The sequence below is a fragment of the Papaver somniferum genome, chromosome 11 (assembly GCF_003573695.1).
Source record: "Papaver somniferum cultivar HN1 chromosome 11, ASM357369v1, whole genome shotgun sequence".
NCBI lineage: Eukaryota > Viridiplantae > Streptophyta > Magnoliopsida > Ranunculales > Papaveraceae > Papaver > Papaver somniferum.
The window spans coordinates 92,604,073-92,627,205 of NC_039368.1; the positions used below are offsets into that span (position 1 = coordinate 92,604,073).

Genomic DNA, 23,133 nt, shown 5'->3' on the forward strand with positions numbered 1-23,133 from the left:
GAGTCATCTGGTCAACTCAGTCTAGGATGAGTCAGCTTCTAGTCAAATAAGTAATGTCTGAGTCAGAGGCTAACTTAGCTAGGCCAATGCCATCTTGCACAGGCTGGTTCATTTATGCGCCATGTTGATGCTTCATTCTTGCATTTCAGCTTTGCAACTTGAGCACTGCACACAACCACTTCTGCATTTCTGTAACAACATCCTTTCAACACAATATCATTCCTTTCCCTGTAATGAACAACATTCTTCTTTGTAATTTCCCAGCCACGACACCTGCAACTGCAATTGCACAATCATGCTCTTACAATCTCAGCATTGCGATACCAATAACCATTAACAACATCAACCTCGACTATTCTGCAGCTTCTCTTCAATGCCATCAGACCCATCTTAATCATCATATAACAATAACAACAGCACCTCCAACTCTTCCTGTAGCTTCATTTGCAGCTGTACATCACTATTGCTTCCCATTCGCAGTCTCCTTCACATCACACAATGATTCACACTTCAGAACACCATTTCATTTTCTAGATATTCTCAATATCTTCTGGTACACCACCTACAGAGAACCTCCATCTCAAACCACTATTTGTAGCTCATCTTCTTCTCAGTTACTTCAATAGCAGCCACAACTCCATTCTATGATCTTCCCTGTCTCGACAACTAGCATATATATAATTCATTTATACAAAAAAACCACAGTTCCTTTTCTGCATCTCAGCTAGTCACACTGTCACAGCAGCATCAACCTTGTTCTACCATATAGCTGCCAACAGGCGAACATTTCTGCATCAATAGATGCAATCTCGCATAATCCATCACCTGCAGTTCATGCATTCCTCATTTGCACTAATTCTTTAGCCATTAGTAACAACAAAACCTACAATTTTCTTGACCTTGTATACAAGCTCAGATCCTTGCACAAACAGCATCCAAGTCCTCCAGCAGCAACAACTAAGACACTTCATCTCTACAGCTCCAACTTGAACTCTGATAGAAACCCATTCTCCATTTGTCATTGCTTGTAACTGCAACTAGATCACCTGCACATCAGGCTACATATCTGAATCAATCAACCTCAGGCTCTCAGTCGCAGCACCAACTTGAACTGCAAATCTATCATCCTCCCTGTATCTGCTCAACCATGTCACTAATAACATCAGTTTCATACATTTGCAGCTTTCCACTCTCCTCATCAGTTCCACCTCTCAGACTCAGGCCATACTTCACACCAGCATTGCAGCACCCTTCAGCTCTATCTTCACTTGAATCATCAAGAACTTCTCCATCTCCACTTCATACGCAGAATCATCACAACCAATCCATTACTGCAAATACAGCCCTGCAATTCCATCTTCAGCTTCAGCAGCACAAAGCTCAACCAATTTTAGTAACCTTTCGGTCCATTTCCATTCTTATTCACCACCAGCTGCAATTTTTCATTCAGCTCAATTTCACCATTTCAGTCAACACACAGCACCCAGTTGTTCTTCACATATTTACCTGATTGCAAGCTAGATCTTCTCCCTGTAAAATCAACAACAACAATCTTTGTTCTAGCCATCCATTTCAATTAGGTCCAATTTCTCTTTTGCATTCAGCATCTCAGCTCATCCTACAGCAACAACACAATGCCTTCCCCGCAGTTCATTACTCTCCATTGTTGCTCAATAACAACTTCAGATCCCATGGCATCACACAAACCCTAGACTTCAATCTGAATCAATTTTTTATTCTCGTCTGCAATTCATCAACAACTCTTGACAGGAAACCCTTCTCACAATCGTCTATCACCATCTCATCATTGTACTCTCTTAGTAGCTGCAGCTAGGAATCAAACCTGAGACGAACACATCTAGATCTGTTCATCACATTCCAACCCCTAATTTCAGAACTCCAAATCCATTTCTTAACTTCAATCTCTCAAATTCAAATCTGCGACATCGACCACCATCTTCTGTAATTTCTTCTCAACCCAGCAACAAAAACTTAGGTCATGTCTCTTTGATCTCTGTCTGTAAATCCCCTTCTGAATCTCGACCCTCACAACATCAGATCCCCATCGATCTCAATCATCTCTCTGAATGGTTTCACCTCCTCTCTGTATTTCAGCTGCAATTCACTCAATTTCTCGATCGTCAACAACAGCGGTTGCTCCTTCTCTTCATTATCTTGATTCAATTTCTCGATCTAGTTCAGTAGCAGCAGCTGATGACTTTGTTTCTCAATTTCAGGTGAGAAATGATTGAGTTTGAGAATTGGTTTCTCGATTTAGGGTGTAGGAATTAGGGTTAGATAATCACACCCCACTCATTAGATACCCCAGTGGATTCCCTATAACAGATGGTCACCCTTTAACCTCAGCTGGCTGTTTTTATTATTCCCCTGAGAGAGTTGCCCCTTAACCTTGGGTCTGCTCCGGATAGAAATTGCTGACGCTTTTTCCCCTTCGTGCTCCACTAAGCTTTTCCTCTAATCCTTCCACCAACGGCGATCGTCCCTTACTTCTCAGATCTAATTTTTCTCTCTAATTTCTCTTCAACATTAAAGCTGCCATGCTTTTCAGACAGAATTCGCATCACTAAAGCTGACATGTTTTTCAGACATAAATTAAGAAATAGAAGCAAATAATGAGAAATAATATGCCTTGTCCTTTTTGCTCCAAATGGGCAATTTCTTTTTCTTTTGCTCCGAATGACTCCAAAGTACCTAAATACTCAAAAGCAACCATAAGATACATAATTTACAAGAAAAGTAGCAAAGAAAGCATAAATACTAGCTATAAAATTAGGTGTTTTAAACACCTATCAATTGATCCTTGGATATTGGTCTTTGGTACCATCCAAGTTATTCCTTGTGTTTGATTAAAGACTCGCTGATTTCTATTAGCTCGAGTAAATCAAAACGAGAAGGAGATATTAACTCCTTGAGATACTTTTACCTAGATTGAGTCTAATTGTCTAGTTGATTCTCTAGAAAATATTTCGGAGTTAGTCCATACATATTGCTAAGCGAAATATTGGGTGGTGTTGTTAGACCCCCACTTTTTCACCATCATTGGTGATACATTGTAGGTAGCCAAGGCCCTGAGCATTATAGAAGATGAAGGACCAAGTAGGGGGTTACATCTTAACGTTATCAAAACGGAAGTCTTTTGGCCTTCTATTGATCCCAGAAGTACAACTGATGGTGTTTCCCTCCCTGAAATTGGTAGGCCTTCTAATGGCGTTAAACTTTTTGGGTGGACCTCTGAGTTTGGATTTGAACTTTATTAGTGATATGATGTTGACCAGGGTGAATAAGACTGTTCAACTAATGAATGCAATCAAAAAACTCAAGGACCCTCAAACTGAGATGTTATTACTTCGCAATTGCACTGGTGTATCTAGATTATATTTTGCAATGCGTTCTACCAACCCAGCAGCCTTGCAACCATCCAGTAATATTTTTGATGACCATCTACTTAAGTATTTGAGACTCTTAGTCACTAGTGAAGGAGCAGGGTTTGGTACTTTACAACGGAGATTGGTTACCTTGCCTATCAAAGATGGTGGCATTGGCATTTACACCATGGCGGATACCCATGCCTACTGCTACCTTGCCTCTCAGAATCATACATCGTCAGTTCAAAAGATGATTCTTGGTAGTTTATTCTCATCAAACAAAGTCCTTGCTTATCAGTTGGGTCTTCAGAACTTCATACAGGTATGTGGATTACCTCCTTCTTATTGTGTCGATGATACTGCCCCCCCTTCATACAGGTAAGAAGCAAACCCAGACCAATTTTTTATGTCTGCAAGAGATTCCATTTTGTGGCAGTGTAAGCGGGTCAAGAATGCTCAGAATTATTTATTCGTTGTTCTTATTAGTGGGTTTAATCAGTGTATTGGGCCTAGACAGTTCCGAGCTGTGCTTTGCTATCGTCTTGGTATCCCACTATTTCTTGAGAATGGATTATGCACAAGTTGTAACAAATCTATGGACATTTTTGGGGACCATGGGCTTCAGTGTGATAAAGATGTTAGAAGTAAATTTCGACATGATCTTGTCCGTGATATTGTTGTTGATATTTGTTACAAAGCTGGTGTACCTGCGCGCAAGGAATTCTCTCTTGGCATTCTTTCAGATGATGGTAAAGAATTGAGACCTGCAAATATTCTAGTCCTCAACTGGGAAAATGGGCAAGATGTTTGCATGGATGTCACTGGTGTCTCTCCCTTCACTGGTGATGGTATATGCTCTTTCGTCCCAGGGAAAGCAATTTCTAATGCGGTTTCAAGAAAGCATACTAAATATTTTGATAAGTGTACTGCGCTTGGGTATGGTCTAGGTGTCCTAGCTTTCTCTACTTTAGGGGAACTTGGTGAAGACACTTTATGTTTTTTAAAGCGTCCGAAGAACTTTCTTGTTAATAATGACGCTAGTAGTGTATTTGGTAGTTTTATTTTCTATAGATTAGGCATTGATATTCTGAGAGGAGTTGGAGCCCAGCTTGTTGCTAGGCTACCAAACAATAGCTTTGTATGATTCTTTTAAAAAATAGGCATAATATCGTACTTATCGTATTGTATTAATTATGGTTTGTTTCAAAAAAAAATATATTTTTTATTATTATATTATTTCAAAAGAAATAGTGAAAGATAGAGGAACAAAATAGAAATTAGAAACATAATGATAAGTGTACAATATTTTAGGGTAAAATTTTGTCGTTATAATAAAATAACAAGGTTATAACAAAGAATCAATTAGATTAAATTATGTGGGCCCCTAACTTCTGTTTTTCCAACTTTTAAAATCTAGTGTTGTGTAACTTTTAAAACCAGACATAAAATGGAAGTGCTTCTCTCCAAAACCCCTTTAAACTTTTTTTGACCAAACACAGTTTTTAATAAAAATTTATTACAATAAACTTTTATAGAAAAAAACAACCCCAAACGGGGCTAAAGAACAACAAAATAAAATTTATTTATACTTTTTGGCAGAACATAGCAAAAATCAAACACCACATCCCGTCTCGCCCCAAAAATAATAATAATGGGCAGAGACGGCTTAAGATCTTCCCTAAAGGGACCTCAAGTGGCAGAGACGGCTTAAGAGCGCAACATCTGTTAGATGCCTTAAGTGGCCCTGCAGCAGAAGTGAGTGAAGAACTCCTACAATCGATGGAAGGCGTAATCAATTTTTGGCTCGGTGGAAAATGTCCTCTTATACTCGGTGAATACGTAGCAAGCGCTCCGCTGACCCCATTACTTAAACCAGGAGGAGGACTAAGGATAATTGCAGTTGGAACAATATGGAGGCGGCTTTGCTCAAAACTAGCTGCTACTAAGGCGTGTAAACAATTGGCTTCTTACTTAGGCACACATCAATTTGGCGTCGGTGTACCCTGTGGGGGAGAAGGTATATTACATGCTGCTAATAGACTACTGGAAATTAAAGGTGCGTGTAACACAAGTACAATGATGCTCATCGATTTTAGCAATGCCTTCAATCTAGTTGATAAAACTGTGTTAATCAGAGAAGTTATGACACACTTCCCTGACATTGCTCGATGGGTAGAGTTTTGGTATTCACAGCCAGCTAGGTTATATTACAACGACTCTATCCTATTCTCTACTCAAGGTGTACAACAGGGAGACCCTCTTGGTCCCCTATTATTTGCACTAACTCTGCAGCCTCTTGTCAACGTGATTTCCGCACAATGCAACTTGGATTTCCATGCATGGTACCTGGATGACGGCACCATTGCAGGTGACACACTAGAAGTGGCTAAGGCACTAAAACTCATATAGTCGGAAGGACCTAAACGTCATCACCGGATCCAAGGTGCTGTCAAGAAGGTGTTTTTCCAGCAGACATTGACAGATCATCTAGGGGTGTAAAATTTCTCGGAGGACCTGTCAGTTTAGATCCTGAATTTTGCAGTGATATCGTGCTAAGCAGGGTAGATAAAACTGTCCAGTTAATGGAAAAAGTACAGCAGCTGAAAGACCCTCAGTGTGAATTACTTTTGTTTAGGAACTGCACCGGTGTTTCGAGACTCTACTTCTCACTCCGCACTACTATCTCTAATGCATTACAGGAAGCCACCAGTCGGTACGACAACTATCTTCTTCAATATATGCGACGACTGACGGTTGGTGATGGTGTAGGATTCGGCCTGGTACAACAAATATTGGCTACCTTGCCACTCACAGACGGTGGCTTCGGCATCTACACAATGGCAGACACCTCCAAGTATTGTTTCTTAGCTTCTTACACTCAAACTACATACTTACAAGAGGCTATTCTACAATGACCATATCCACCTGATCCGAGCCCCAGGTACGACCATGCTCTTCACACTTTCATGCAAGCTTATGGATTATCGTCCTCCAACTTCAGCGTAAAAAATATCGCCCCCCATCCCATGAAATCGTTGGCGATGTTATATTTTTCTGCTGTCAAAGAGAACATTCCTCATTGCTTCAACATGAATGACCGAGAAACACTTATTTGGCAATGTAATCGTAGAGAATATGCTATGGACTTTCTCAAGGCTGTACCTATTAGCGGGTTAAACCAAATAGTTGGACCGAGGCAGTTTCGTTCCATTTTCATGTACAAGTTAGGCATACCCTTTTTTGAGGCCAACAGTACATGCTCCGCATGTCGCAAACCTATGGACATCTACACAGACCATGCAGTCCATTGTGCAAGCGAGGTGGGTTTGAAGGTCATACATGATTTGGCACGGTACGACAGCATAAATATCTTCCACAAGGCGGGGATACCGGCAAGGAAAGAAGTCTCCCTAGGATTGCGCTCTACGGATGCAAAAGATCTGAAACCGGCACACATTTTCGTCCACAACTGGGAAGATGGCAAAGACGTATGCTTTGACGTCACGGGAGTCTCTCCGTTCACCACTGCCAGAACCCGTAGTTTTACACCGGGCCATGCAATCAATGTTGTTGTGAGCCGCAAATGCAACAAGTACTTAGATACATGTGCTGCCCTGGGCTATGGGTTCAAAGTCCTAGCCTTTTCTACCCTAGAAGAATTGGGTGAAGACTTAGTTTTGCTTCTCAAAAGATTGAGAAACTGCCTATCTAACAATGATGCTAATTTTAAATTTGGTAATTCTCTATTTCATAGACTAGGTATTATTATTCAAAAAGGTGTAGGCGCACAGATCGTAGATAGGCTTCCTACTACCATTGTGTAATGAATCTTCTGTGTTTTCCAATAATATGCCCTCGGCGGCTCTTTTTGATAATAATAATAATAAAGTAATACATTAAAAAAAAAGTAATACATTAATAGTAATATTGATTTTTCTGTTTAATAGCAATAATAATAAATAATAGTACAACGACTTGCAATAGGGATATGGATGTTTTTGGAGACCATGCTCTACACTGAGCCAGCGAGGTTGGTCTGAAATTTAGACATGATCTTGTACGAGATGTTTATGTAGACATTTGTTTTCGCGCCGGTGTTTCAGCTAGAAAAGAAGTGTCACTTGGTCTCCGGTCAGATGGGAACAACACTGTGCTACCGGCTGATTTATTGGTTTATAATTGGGAGAACGGGAAGGACACGTGCCTAGATGTTACTGGGGTCTCTCCTTTCACGGGTGACATTCACAATTTCGTTCCAAGCCAAGCAATCGCTAGAGCTGTTATCCGTAAGCGAAACAAGTCCTTAGACACATGTACAACTCTCGGCTATGGATTTGGAGTTCTTGCATTCACCACCTTAGGAGAACTCTATGAAGCTTCTAAAGAACTGCATTGCTAACAACAACGCAAATTGCGACTCTGGATGTCTCTTATTTCATAGATTAGGAATGGTTATTCAAAAGGGTGTTGGGGTCCAATTGGTGGCTAGGTTGCCATCAAACCCAGTGTAATCAAACTTTTGTTTTTTGATATTTAATTTATTCATATTGTAATAAAAAAAATTAATGCATTAATATTATTCAAAAGGTGTGGGGGTGCAACTTGTTTCTAGACTCCCAGCCATCTCTGTGTAAATTCACTCTTGGTTTTCAATAAAAGCCTTCATGGCATCCTTCATAATATATATACGGGAACCTAGCTCAGCTGGTCATGCCCGTTTCTCAAAGTTTCATGCGTTCCAGGAGGTCCCAGGTTCGATCTCTCAATGGCGTAATATTTCAGGAATTAACATGGAAGGTATAGTTAGCTTGCCCCCCTTGTGACACAATCTCATCCCCCATCCGCTTTGGCTCCCTTGGCTAGGTTATCCATGAGGCTCGCTGGTAGGCTAGCATAGCAACCTGTTCAATTAATGTAGTAGTACGTTGTTGGAGCTTAGCTTGTTAGGCTTCCAACTATTTAATGTAATACTTTTAAACTATTGTTCCCAGACAGTTCCGTGATGTCACTCAATACAGACTAGGAATCCCACTCTTCCCCGAGGAAAGAATTTGTACAATCTGTAAGCGGCATATGGATGTTTTCGGTGATCACGCAGTCCATTGCGCAAGTGAAGTTGGGGGTAAATTTCGTCATGATTTAGTACATGACGTGTTGATGGATATATGCTACAAGGCAAGTGTTGCTGCCAGAAGGAAGTATCAATAGGATTCTTGTCAGATCAGAACGTTCCTTTGAAACACGCAGACATAATGGTGTACAACTGGGAGAATGGCCGTGATACATGTTTTGACATCACGGGGACCTCGCCGTTTTCCGGAAATGGTACTCGAAGCTTCACTCCAGGTCGTGCTATTCCTATAACTTTTTCTCGTAAAAATACTAAATATTTGGATATATGTACCACACATGGTTATGGATTTAGCGTTTTGGTTTTTACTACATTGGGTGAGTTGGGTGATGATTTTATTGTCTTCTTGAAGAGATTGATGAATTGCTTAGCTAGTTACGATGCTAATAGCAAATTAGGTAGTTCTGTTTTTCAAAGGGTGGTTGGCTATCCAGAAAGACATCGGGGCACAACTTGTTGCCCGACTTCCAATAATTTCTGTGTAAATTCCTTTATCTTATGATTAAAGTTTCTTTATAATAATAATAATAATAATAATAATAATAAAAGCCCTTGTGGCATCCATTTTATAATAAAGAAGGCACCTAGCTCAGCTAGTCATCCCCGTTTCCCAAAGTTTCATGTGCTCCAAGAGGTCCCAGGTTCGAGTCCTCAATGGCGTGATATTGCAGGAATTAACATGGAGTAGAGTTAGCTTGCCCCTCTTGTGACACAATCTCAGCCCCCATCCACTTCGGCTCCTTTGGCTAGGTTACCCATGAGGCTCGCTGGTAGGCTAGCATGGCAACTTGTTCAATTAGTGTAGTGGTATGTCGTTGGAGCTTAGCTTGTTAGGCTTCCAACTAGTTTCATGTAATAATCATTATCTAAAATAAAAAAACATTTTAAATTATAATAAACCCTAGAGGAAAGAAAAGCTCCGACGACAGGAATGGCGATTTCTGGCGATTGAAAACCAGATTCATTTTCACCCTATTGCACGTGATTTCAACTGCACCATCCTAATTTCCTATCCGTTTTATTGTTTATCTGCATTCAGGGATGCTTCTTCTGGCAATCGCTTCTCTCTTTTTAGGGTTTGTTTCTTCATTGATACAGGCTTTGCTCTGAGGAAGTATGGCTAGAACTCGCCGATCTGCTGCATCATCGGTTCGTACCCACCATGGCCATGATTCTCTTGGCTCTTGTCCTTCCTCTCAGGATTCCTCTCAAGGTCCATCATCATCTCAGGGTTCTTCTCAGGGGGACAAGATTGCTTGTCCGTTTAAAAACTTTGGTGGCTATTTGGGAGGGAGGGGAGGATTGGGCTATGCTAAGAGTGCCATTTATCGACACCTGACAGATCAAAATTTTCCAACTGAGTGTGACAAATAAATTTGCAGAGAGAGGATAAAAACTATAGAGAATTGCTTTGTTGCATGGGAAAGTGTTTTGCGGGACATGCAGGGATGGCTTTGCATTAAATGTATGCCAATTCATGCATGGAAAATTCCTTGCAGATCCAAAGTTCATCCGGAAGATGTCATAGCAGGTCCTTCCAATGGAGTAGGGGTAGACTTTCTCATTCATGTGCTGAGAAACCACTTGTTGTGATTCCTGATGCAATTGACAATGCTGAGCCGAGTTCAGTTGATGACGAAGCTGCAGGTCTCACGGTGGATTTACTTAACAAAATTTTGCAGAAGCAGATTGTCACGACTGTTAGCATTCCACCACATTGCAGGTTACTTTTCTCTCGCACTCTGAAATCTGACTTTGATGCTATTCTTTCCAATCCGATGAATCTTGCTTCTTGTATTCGTTTACTTTTATTACCTGCCTGCACATTACACTTGTATGTGCCTAAGAACTCCAGGGAGGAACGTTCTGGATGTAGAAGGAAGCTACAGGCAGCTGCAATCGACACAGCTTTGGTGAGTTGGAAAGAAACATCAGGATATTTAACTTTGGCTCAACATTTTCTTGGACTGACTAAAACAACCCCTAAACAGCGGCCACCGGGTAAGAAAAAGAAGAACAAGAATTTGATGGCCTGTACAAGGAAGATGAGTCATGGTCATTACAATGCAGATGTCCGTATTCTTTCGTCTGATGGCATTGCCCCTCCAACTCGGGATACTCTTTTTGAACTTCAACAAAAGTACCCCTTTGATCGGCCCCCTGTTATACCAAGTGAAGATATCTCAGCACCAGCATTATCTGTTGTGGTGAAGGATGTTCTTGCTGCTATCAAAAGCTTTCCTAAAGGCACTTCTTGTGGAAGGGACGGTCTTAGGGCTCGGCATTTGTTAGACGCTATGAGTGGTACCGGTGCTGTTGTTGCTGACGACTTGTTGGTGACTATTACTGCGTTGTTAAACTCTGGCTTGCAGGTAAATGCCCTCCTACTCTTGGTGAGTTTGTAGCTGGTGCTCCCTTAACTCCCTTACTCAAACCCGGCGGTGGGTTGAGGCCAATTGTTGTTGGCACCATATGGCGCAGGCTATGTTCGAAACTAGCCGCCACTTCTGTTTATAAGGAAATGACAACTTACTTGGAGACTTATCAGTATGGTGTTGGCATTCCTTGTGGTTGGGAGGGTATTTTGCACTCTGCCAATAGGTTATTGGAGTTGAAAGGGGAAGATAATACAAAGACTATGTTGTTGATAGACTTTTCAAATGCATTCAATCTTGTTAGTCGATCCACTATAATTCGGGAACTGAGAACTCATTGTCCTAGCATCTCTTATTGGGTAGAGTTTTGTTATTCGAAACCAACCAGGCTATACTACCAGGATCGTGTTCTTTATTCGGCTTTAGGTGTTCAACAGGGTGATCCCCTTGGTCCCCTATTATTTGCTCTAGTTCTTCATCCACTTGTTGAGAAGATTTCCGCTAGTTGCACTTTAGACCTACATGATTGGTACTTAGATGATGGCACCATTGCAGGGGATACCATAGAGGTATCTAGAGCTCTAAAAATTCTCCAAGAAGATGGTCCTAGATGTGGTTTGCATTTGAACATCACGAAGACGAAAATATTTTGGCCTTCTTATGATCCGAGAAGAGATGTGGATAATGTCTTCCCTACCAATATTGGCAAGCCGGTGGGTGGTGTTAAACTTCTTGGTGGCCAAGTCAGTTTGGATATGGATTTTTGCAGTGGCATTGTTTTAAACAGGGTGGATAAAACCATACAATTCGTGAATAAAATTCAAGAATTGCACGACCCCCAGTGTGAACTCTTACTTTTGCGTAGTTGCACTGAGGTCTCTAGGTTATATTTTGCTCTTCGTACAACATGCCTTGAGGCGCTTCAGATTGCTGGATCTCGTTTTGATGAACATCTTATGTGTTATCTACGTCAATTAGTGGTTGGAGATGGTGCTGGTTTTGGTTTGGTTCAACAACGATTACCTACCCTTCCCATGAAAGACGGGGGTCTTGGTATTCTTACTATGGCAGATACTATGAAGTACTGTTATCTAGCATCCCAAGCCCAGACTCAGCATTTGTAGAACTCAATTTTGAAGTTGCCACCAACAACATATTTTTCGCACGATTTTCAACATGTTCTACAGGGTTTCACTAAAGCTTGTGGTCTTCCTTTACCTGGTTTCAACATCAATAATGTTGCCCCCCATTTTATGAAGTCTCTGGTAGTTATTTATTTCGGTGTTGTTAAGGAAAAGTTACCTTCTTGCTTTTCTTTATCTGTACACGAGTCTAACATATGGCAATGCAATCGAGCATATCATGCAATGGATTTCCTTAAAGTGGTTCCGATACCTGGACTTAATCAGGTAGTTGGACCAAGACAGTTCAAATCTGTTTTGCAATATCGCTTGGACATTCCTCTCTTTGAAGAAAACAGTCAGTGTCCTTGTTGCGGGAAGCTAATGGATGTCTTTGGAGACCATATTATTCATTGTACTAGTGAGGTGGGGCTTAAATTTCGACATGATATGGTCAAAGATATCTTGGCTGATATTTGTTATAAGGCAAGTGTTGTAGCTAGAAAAGAAGTCTTTTTGGGGCTTGTTTCTAATGACAACAATGAGCTCAGGCCGGCAGATATCATGGTTTACAACTGGGAAGATGGCAGAGATGTTTGTATGGATGTCATAGGTGTCTCTCCTTTCACAAGTGCTAGGACTCGCAACTTCGCACCAGGACACGCTATCTCTGCTGCTGTCACTCGCAAGAACAATAAGTATCTAAAGAAATGTACTTCACACGGCTATGGTTTTGGGGTACTAGCATTTTCCACCTTTGGTGAGCTAAGTGTTGATATCATATCCTTCCTAAAGATACTGAGAAATTGTATGGCTAGACACGTTGCTAATTTTATGTTAGGACCCCCAAGCTTGTCAACGCTATTTGACCGGTCAAGAAACGATCAAGAGATGATTACTCGTTAATCATTCGATTAGTTTTACAAAGATGTTAATGAATAGAAATTAATATGATAACGATTTGGATACGAAACTAGTACCACTAGATAAATCTTGAAAAGTTGGGCGAGATGGACTGCTCGATCGTGTCATTCGGATACCGGACGAGAAAGATATCATCGGATGGGTATGAAGGGAAAAATAGTAATTTTATTTTAAACCGACCTGGCACCTCAGTAATATTCGCTGGTCTTATCACCAAATGTGCCGAAGAGAAAATCATTTCTATTTTCTTCTTCTCTTTCCTTCTTCTTTCTTCTTTCCCTGGTTCTTCTCTTCTCCTTTCTGTTGATTTCAATTTCAGAGATTCGAACCTCTTCGGTTCGAGAAATTCTTTTAAACCTTGTTATCTTAATGAACTAAGTGAGAAGACGAGGTTACCGAAGCTGATTTAGTTCTGGAAAAGCAGAGAAGTGGTAAGTGAAATTAGGGTTTCTGTTGATTTGATGTTTTGTATAATTTGATGTTAAATTAATTGATTATAGTGATGGGTTTGCTGTTAATTGAAGTATAGATAGGTTTATGGAGTTCAATTTTAGTTTCTTAGTTAATCAAATCTGAAATTAAGGTTCATGAAATTTAGTTTGTTTGAGTCGGAGATTACAGATGAAGGAGATGAATTGGATAGAGATGAGTGAAGATGAGAATTGTAGAACGGAAAAGATGGAGTTGTGTTTATAGCTTAAGTCTTGTTGAGTTACAGGGGATGTGAAGTTTAATTTTGAATTGAATTGGTGATATGGGTTTGCAGTGGAGATGAAGATGATGTTGTAGTTGATATATATGAGTATAAGTCTGAAAGTAGAAAGGGTTGCAGGATGTGCAGCAGTGGAGTGATTGGTTGTAATGAAGTTGATGAAACTCAAGTTACAAGAAATAAAGATATTTAAGTGAGGTTTGTTTTGATGCTGAAATGATTGCTGAGTTGTTTTAAATTGTGATAATGATAATGAAGGTGATGGTTATGAACCAGTGCTGGTGATATGCAGTGGTAGTTGAAATGGATATGGTTTATGAATTAGGTTAAGGGAATTAGAAGAATTAGTGTTATAAATGCAGGGAAGAGGTCTGAGATACTTGGAGTGAACTAGCGATGGGATTGTCAGTAGAGTTGAGAAAGAGATGTGTTGATGTTGAGCAAGTAAACAAGATTTCTAATGTTGCAGATTGAGTGTAACTGGTAGACTTAGGGGAGATGGTACATAGGTGGAGTTGGTGTTGGAATTGCACATAGTTGCTGTGGAAATTGGCTGTGTTGAAGATATAAGATGAACTATGTATTTTGTTAGTGGTTTGAACTGGTGGTGATTTCTGAGGAAGGAGAAAGTTAGAAATATGAATGGGTTGCTGAGGTTAAATTGAAGTTTCAAATACGAAGATGGTGGACCTGAAATGGATAAGTTGAACTGTGGCGGTTGAGATTGAGTTTACTTTGTTTATATAAAGGTGTTGTGGCTCAAGTGAAAATGATGTAGTATAGATTGTAAGGGTAATTGTAGGTGCATTTGGTTTATGCTCTGAGTATGCATTTACATATGATATGGGGTTGTAGCTATGGCAGTGGGAGTTGGTACTAGAGATGGTGTTGTTTATGTAGCTGTGATGGCAGCTATTGGGGGTGAAATTGCAGTTGAAATGTTAGTGCAGATGGTTTTGGAGTGGTCTGTATGAAGAGAAGTTGAGATACTATGTTATTTTGAGGATAAGAGGATATGGTAGAAGTTTTATTTAAATGTGAGGGAGTTATGGCTTAGAACATCTTTGTAATGGTTGAGTCTAGACTGTAGTTGAATTACAGAGTTGTAAGAAGATTGATTATGGTTGTTGAATGAAATAAAATGAAGTTGGAATTGCAACTGTAATTGATGGTTGATATTGAAGGCTACAGTTAGAGTGGTTCTAAGATTGTTTGCATATTGTTCGTGCATTAGAAGTATGCATGTTAGTCATCTTAGTCAGCGAAACTGACTTATTTGATTGGTTTGGTCTGATTGAGTTGAATCAGTTGAACTCAGTAGTGACTCACCTGACTCAGTTAGTATACTGAGTTAACTTGTTGACCAGACTTTGTTTAGTTTGACCGAGTTGACCTTGACCGATTCCTATTTGACCAGAACTTGACCTTGACTGGACCTTCACCTTTTAATTGACCCTGTGACTGTTATAGACCGTTAGTTGACCGAGTGGACTGGGCCTTGTGTATTGGTCCGAGTTTAGTGGACTTAAGCATAGTGTCATGTATTCTTAGTTTGATGTTTGGACCCTTTATAGTCCGAATTAACCTTTGGTTCCTTTTACAAGTTGTAGATATTCATAAGATCTGCCGAATGGACTATACAATCAACCCAATTGGATTAGTAAACTCTTAGATGTACTAAAGATAGATGATAAAAAGGAAAGGTGTAGAACCATAAATGGGCTTAGAATCATTAGATAGTTCACTTAGCCTATAACTAGAGATTTGTTTGAGATTATGTTACGAACCTTGTGTGAGCCTTTTGGGTAACTTCTTAGAGTGCTTATGTGACTAACAGTTAGTCTGTATTAACAACGAACGATTCAAAGGATGAACTAGTGGATTGTGGATTTCAAGGTAGGCGTGGCTTGTCATCAAAACAGGTGGGAACTCTGTAACCTTCTTGTAATCATTAAGATTTCTTTAGCTGCGAGCATGATGAGTCCTTACTATCAGTGTGCATGATTACATGTTCTTTGATGTACTATTCATGTATCTTTGAGTATGATGTATATGTTGTATTTGTATGTACGATGTTTACTTCTATGTATTTTTATGATATGCATTGTGAGATTTCCCTGCGAGGAGTGTCTGTGTTTCCCCACGGCTCTTAGCTAAGTTAAGTAATGCGGTAACTCATCCGTCGACAATATTACCTAGTAGGGCGGTAATTCATCCGTTTTAATAGTATTATAACTATTTCATTAGTATGGCGGTAATTCATCCGTCTTAGTAGTACTGCTTATTAATATAGTAGGGCGGTAACTCATCCGTTTGAATATTACCTAGTAGGGCGGTAATTCATCCGTTATGATATTATATATACTATTTTATTTGAGGGAAATCACTCGTGTGCATATTATACTTGTTTGTCTAACTTTCTGATCTTGATGGTAATATTCTGAATCATAGTTTGTATGGGCACTCTGTGTGGATGATGTTATTATTTATTGATTAGGTTGTTCTTGTGTCGTCTTCTCCAATGAGTTTGGCGAGGTTAGGATAACACTTGCTTCTTGTTGCATGAATTGATGAATGCTTAGATTCATTACTCTTCTTTTAAATTTCTGTTCTTAGAACTGTGGAACATGTTAGTGATTACTTGGAAGTTATATGTTTTCTTTGGGCACCCTTTGGGACGATGTGCTCACTTGTTCCCACTTCAGTTTCAGTAATCAGAAAGAATGAAGCGTGCGAAGATATCCATTTTCGTATCTTAGTGCTCTACAGAATATAGTGTTGTCATGTATCTGTATTATTATTCTTTCTTTATACTGTAAACAACACATTTATACATTTATATAACATGAGAGACTTTCAAACATATTGTATCAGAGAGTTTGGGTTTATTTGTTAGCACTTTATGTGAATATGGTTCTTAAGATTGATAATCTGGATTCGATACTTCAATTAGGTTGTAATCCTATAGTTAAACAGGTTTAAGAGTTGGGGCGTCACATTTTAAGATAGGAAATTCTCTTTTTCATAGGTTAGGGATTGTTATTCAAAAAGGTATTGGTGCCCAGCTGGTCGCTAGGTTACCAACCATTTCTTGTAACTTCGATTCCGATTCTTAATAAAATACCATTGGGGTGTCCTTTTTATAATAATAATAAGAAGAACGGGCATCTAGCTCAGCTGGTCATCCTCGTTCCCCAAAGTTTCATGCGTCCAAACTTTGGGGAACGAGGTCCCAGGTTCGAGCCCCCAATGGCGTAATATTGCAGAAATTGACATGGAAGGTAGAGTTAGTTTTCCCCCCTTGTGACACAATCTCAGCCCCACCCATCCGCTTCGGCTCATTTGGCTAGGTTACCCATAAGGCTCGCTGGTAGGCTAGCACAACAACCTGTTCAATTAATGTAGTAGTACGTCATTGGATCTTAGCTTGTTAGGCTTCCAACTAGTTTCATATTATAATCGTTATCCAATAATATAAAAATATTTAATAGTTTCTTGTTAGTGTTACGGGTGTCTCTCCATTCACAAGTGATTTTCCCACTTTCATTCTGGGCCAAGCAATTGCTAAAGCTGTTCTCCGCAAGGGAAACAAGTACTTAGATGTGTGTGAAACCAACAACTATGGATTTGGAATTCTAGCATTCACAACCTTAGGATAACTTGGTGAAGACACAGTGACATTCTTGAAAAGACTAAAGCACTGCATCGCTAACAACAATGCAAACTGCGACACCGGTTTCTTTTTATTCCATAGAATAGGTATAGCTATTCAAAAGTGTATAGGGGCCCAGCTAGTGACTAGATTTTGTTGTCCTACGCCGGATCCTAGGAGTTTTGCTGATGGTGTATTTCCAAGCAATATTGGTAGAGCCAATGGGGGAGTTAAGATGCTGGGTGGACCAGTCAGTATTGATTCTGAATATTGTTGTAAGCTTGTGTTGGCCAGAGTCGATAAAACTGTGCACCTAATGAACTGTGTTCGGAAATTAAAAGACCCGCAATGCGAGCTTCTTCTCCTGCGCAGCTGCACTAGCGTTTCCAAGCTCTATTTTACACTTCGCACTACCAACCCTCGAGTCCTTGGTCCTGCAATCATCCACTATGATCATCACCTCTTTAAATACTTGCAACATCTTATTACAGGTGATGTTGTTGGGTTTGGACCTTTTCAGCAAAGGTTAGTTACCTTACCAATCAAAGATGGCGGAATGGGCATATACACTATGGCTGATACAATCCAATACTGTTACCTAGCATCATGCGTTCAGTATCAAGCTTTGCAATAAACTATTCTAAACAACACAGAAGTGCTATCTTCGAGCTTAGTTTTCCAGTCGGCTCTCAATCATTATATGCGAACCTGTGGACTTACATCTTCTTATTTCAACATCCAAGATACTGCCCCACAACCTATGAAAGTACTGGCAGTACGTTACTTTGTTGTTGTCAAGAGAGATTTGCCCAACAATTTTGCATTTTCCACTAGAGAAGCGATTTTATGGCAGAGCAATCAGATGGCCCATGCGCTGGACTTTCTCAAGGCTATCCCCATCGCAGGCCTTAACCAGAACCTTGTCCCTCGAAAGTTTCGCGCTATTCTTCAATATTGTTTGGGTATCCCTCTTTTTCCAAAGGACAGTGTGTGCCCATGTTGTAGCTGTATCATGGACATATTTGGCGACCATGCCATGCATTGTGCGAATCAGGTTGGTGTTAAATTTAGACATGATCTAGTTTGTGATGTGGTTATAGATATATGTTACAAAGCTGTTGTTGTCGATAGAAAGGAAGTCTCATTAGGCTTTTTGGATGATGAAAATGGTCTAAAACCGGCAAATATTCTTGTATATAATTGGGAAAATGGTCAAGATACTTGCCATGATGTCATCGGAGTCTCACCTTTTGCGGGCGATGGCCTTCGTAGTTCCACACCGGGACGTGCTATTTCTGCTGCTATTAGTCGTAAGTGCACCAAGTATTTATACAAATGCACAACTCATGGTTATGGCTTTGGTGTTTTATCCTTCTCAACACTAGGTGAGTTGGGAGATGATTTTATTGTTTTTCTAAATAGATTGAAGAACTGTTTATCTAACTATGATGCTAACTATAAGATATGAAGTTCTCTTTTTTAAATGATTGGAGTAGCTATTCAAAAAGGTGTTGGGGCACAATTTGTTGCTAGGCTCCCAACCCTACCCTCCATCGATATTGTTCTTAATTTCGATTATGATTAATAAAAGCCTTTGGGCGTCCTCTTTTTCACTATTCCTATAAACTTGAGGCAGTTATTGGCAGTTACGATGCCCAGAACGCGAGCGTGTTCTTCTTCACCCCAACCTACAACATCATCATCAGCGTCTTATTCTGTCACATCTAGATCACACTCTCCTTACAATATTGTATCGAGACCACCTATACACAAAGATGGCCGGATTCCATGTCCATTCAAGGATTATGATGAATGCGGAAATGGAATTAATGGGAGAGGATATGTTCGCAGTTCCTTCCAAAGACATCTTAATAATAGGCATTTTCCGACCGATCAGGCCAAGCAACAATGCAGAGAAAGGCTTGCCACAGACAGGGGTACATACATTGCTTGGGAAGCAGTCCTATAACATATGCGTTGTTGGTTGTGTAGTCACTGTATGATCATACATGCTTGGAATAAAACCTGTAGCCAAAATAACGTGATCATAGCAGGGCCTGTTGACAAAGATGGACACGTTAAATTTCTCATTTCAGACATTCCCAGTCCTCCAACCACAGTCAGTGATACACCAATCACTAAGACAGATACGTTGTTTGTATCTCTATCACCGGAGTTACTGAATGACGTTTTCAGAGGCACTTCACTACAATCTCCAGCATTCCTCCACCTTGCATATTAAGTTTTTCTAGAACACTTACATCCTGCTTAGATGCTGTGATTCACAACCCTGCAGATATATCTACATGGATTAAACTTTTGTTGTTTCCCATTTATAACCTCAATCTATATCTCCCTAAAAACTCTTCCGAGGAAAGGTCTAGAAACAAGAAAAAATTACAAATTTCCTCTATTCACCAAGCCTTACAAGATTGGCGAGAATCTAACGGTTGCCTCACCTTAATTGCCAAGTTACTGGAAATTCCAAAACGCAAAATGCCTAGCGAAACGAAGAGCAAGCAATCACAAAACGCTTCCACTCTACAAGCATGTCGAAATAAGATCTCACATGGTCACTATACTGCAACAAATAAAGTGCTTTCATCAAATGGCATAGCCCCATGCATTGAGGCTACTCTTATGGAATTAGCAGACAAGCACCCCACTGCTGTATCACCTACCATTCCAGTCGATACTATTCCTTGTGATGCACTTACTGTGGATACAACGACAGTCCTCAAAGCTATTAAAAGCTTTCCCAAAGGAACGTCGTGCGGGAGAGATGGCTTGCGTGCACAACATCTCCTCGATGCTATGAGTGGTGCAGCGAACGCGGTTGCGGATGAACTGTTATCATCAATTACTAAGGTGATTAATATATGGCTATCGGGTAAGTGTCCATCTATGCTTGGTAAATTCATAGCTAGCGCTCCTCTCACCCCGCTACAGAAGCCCGTTAGTGGCATTCGGCCAATCGTCGTAGGAACCATTTGGAGGAGATTAGTCTCTAAACTGGCAGCCAACAAAGTTGGGAAAGACATGTCTATGTACATGGGAGACTACCAATTTGGAGTAGGAGTTCCTTGTGGAGGAGAAGGCATTCTCCATTCTATCAACAAGATAATGGAGATGAAAGGCCACGAACCCGGTACCACTATGCTACTCGTCGATTTTACAAATGCATTCAACTTGGTGGATAAAACCACAATGGTTAAGGAAGTGCGATCATAGTGCCCGGCCATCTCACAATGGGTGGAATTTTTCTACGCAACCCCTGCCAGACTCTACTACAATGATTTCGTTCTTTCATCGGCACAGGGAGTACAACAAGGCGACCCCTTGAGACCATTGCTTTTTGCACTCACGCTCCATCCTATAGTGAAAAACGTCGTCGCCAACTGCAAACTGGACCTGCAGGCCTGCTACCTGGACGACGGGACACTTATCGGCGACACTGTCGAGGTCTCCAGAGCTTTACAAATTATTCAGACGGAAGGAACTTCAAGGGGTCTTCATTTTAACGTTCATAAGACTGAAGTTTTATGGCCGGTTGAAGACCCTAGAAGCTACGAACCCGACGTCTTCCCATCAATATTAGTAGACCATCATCAAGAGTTAAACTGCTGGGCGTCCTTGTTATCCTGGACTTAAAATTTTGCAAAGACTTGGTTCTACAAAGAGTTGAGAAGACTACAAAGCTCATGACCGCTGTCAAGAAGCTCAAAGATCCCCAATGTGAACTGCTGCTATTACGTAACTGTTGTGGTGTGTATAAACTATATTTCACGATGCGGACTACATGCCCAGATGCATTGGAACATGCATTTTCTCATTTTGACACTCACTTATATCGATACTTACGGCTTCTAATCACGGCTGATGGCGCATGATTTGGCCCATTGCAGTTTCGTTTGGCGACTCTTCCTATCAGAGACGGAGGACTAGGAGTTTACACTATGTCAGACACTTTGAAATACTGCTAACTGGCATCGCAATCTCAAACCCAAGCAGTTCAGCACATCATCTTACACAATATAGCTCCGACAGACCCCGCTATCGTAACTCAGAAGGCTTTGCAAACCTACATCCAGGTGTGTGGGCTTGAATCTTCACCACTCATCTTTAACGTTGCTGCCCCCCTCCCATGCATTCAAAGCATACCCTAGCCGTAACTTTTTTGAGGCTGTGAAGGAACTACCAACCACCTTCCCTATGTCAGTTCGAGATAGTGTACTTTGGCAGAGCAACCAGATGAAACATGCCCAGGATTACCTATTTGCGATACCGATTAGTGGCCTTAATCAAGCGCTGAATCCACAGCAATTTCGATGTGTAATCATTTACCGGCTTGGTATTTCCCTCTTTACAGAATAAAGTAACTGTACCAGTTACAAACGGGATATGAACATCTATGGAGACCATACACTTCACCGCGCTAGTGAAGTCGGCAATAAATTCCGCGGCGACCTTGTACGTGACGTCTTCATTGATATATGCTTTCGAGCTGCTGTTACGGTAACGAAAGAAGCAGCCCTGGGTTTCACCTCCAACAACAACACAACCTTGTTGCCAGCTGATTTGCTCGTCTATAACTGGAAGAATGGAAAGGACACTTTCCTAGATATCACCGGTGTTTCACCGTTCACTGGTGACATCTGTTACTTCAAACCAGGCCAAGCTATAGATAGAGCGGTTCTTCGCAAGCGTAATAAATACCTGGACACTTGTGATACGCATGGATATGGGTTAAGTATTCTCGCATTCACCACCCAAGGTAAATTAGGCGACGACACAGTCACATTCTTGAAGAGACTGAAGAACTGCCTCGCCAACAACAATGCAAACTGTGACAATGGTTGCTTTTTGTTTCATAGAATATGAATTGCAATTCAAAAAGGCGTTAGTGCCCAGTTGGTGGCTAGACTACCAACAAACTCTGTATAAACGGATCTATATTTATTTCAATAAATGCCCTCAGAGGTACCTTTTTATAAAAAATTATAATAATAAATTAAAACTACATTGGTCAATGGCGTAAAAACGGGCACCCAGCTCAGTTGGTCATGCCCGTTTCCCAAAGTTTCATGCGCTCCAGGAGGTCCCAGGTTCGAGCCCCCAATGGCGTAATATTGAAGGAATTAACATGGAAGGTAGAGTTAGCTTGCTCCACTTGTGACACAATCTCATCCCCCCATCCGCTTCGGCTCCTTTGGCTAGGTTACCCATAAGGCTCGCTGGTAGGCTAGCACGACAACCTGTTCAATTAATGTAGTAGTACGTTGTTGGACCTTAGCTTGTTAGGCTTCCAACTAGTTAATGTAATACGGAATATTATAATAAATAATAAATTCAATTTTATAATAATAATAGTAACGTGACTGGAGATGGTGCGGGTTTTGGCCCTTTGCAACAACGTATCTCCACGTTTTCCATTAAAGATGGGGGTTTGGGGATTTACACGATGTCGGACACAAGCCATTACTGTTACCTCTCCTCTCAGAGTCAGACCAAGTATGTGCAGAGTATAATACTCAACAACCTGTACTCCGTATGTTGTTATAAAGCGTCATACCTACCAGCAATCTCTACAGACCTTCATTCGGGTTTGTGATTTACCTTCTTCCTTTGGTATTGAAGAAACTTCCTCCCCTTCCATGCATACCCTGGCAGTTACCTACTTTGATGATGTGAAGAAGAAAATCCCGAACCAATTTATCATGTCTGAGAGAGATTCAGTTTTGTGGAAATCTAACAGAATTAAGCATGCGCAGGAGTACCTTTTGGTTTTACCTATTTAGTAGGCTTCATCAGTGTCTTGGGCCTAGGAAGTTC

General features: G+C 40.6%; 1 protein-coding gene across 8 annotated transcripts; it reads left to right on the forward strand.

The window, feature by feature from the left end:
• Nucleotides 1-9,921: 9,921 nt before the first annotated feature.
• LOC113322530 lies at nt 9,922-18,811 on the forward strand. Of its 8 annotated transcripts, none has more exons than XM_026570632.1 (3): nt 9,922-10,240; nt 10,373-10,430; nt 10,509-14,866. In XM_026570632.1, the coding sequence occupies exon 3, from the start codon at nt 11,039-11,041 to the stop codon at nt 12,014-12,016; it is 978 nt and encodes a 325-aa protein (XP_026426417.1). In that variant the 5' UTR covers nt 9,922-10,240; nt 10,373-10,430; nt 10,509-11,038; the 3' UTR covers nt 12,017-14,866. The 8 variants fall into 7 exon arrangements, 4 of the variants coding, with proteins under 4 accessions (XP_026426417.1, XP_026426421.1, XP_026426418.1 ...); XR_003347202.1 differs by adding exons at nt 15,487-15,571; nt 16,355-16,521 and having other exon boundaries at nt 9,922-13,368; XR_003347203.1 differs by adding an exon at nt 17,793-18,811 and having other exon boundaries at nt 9,922-13,368.
• The last annotated feature ends 4,322 nt before the right edge of the window (nt 18,812-23,133 follow it).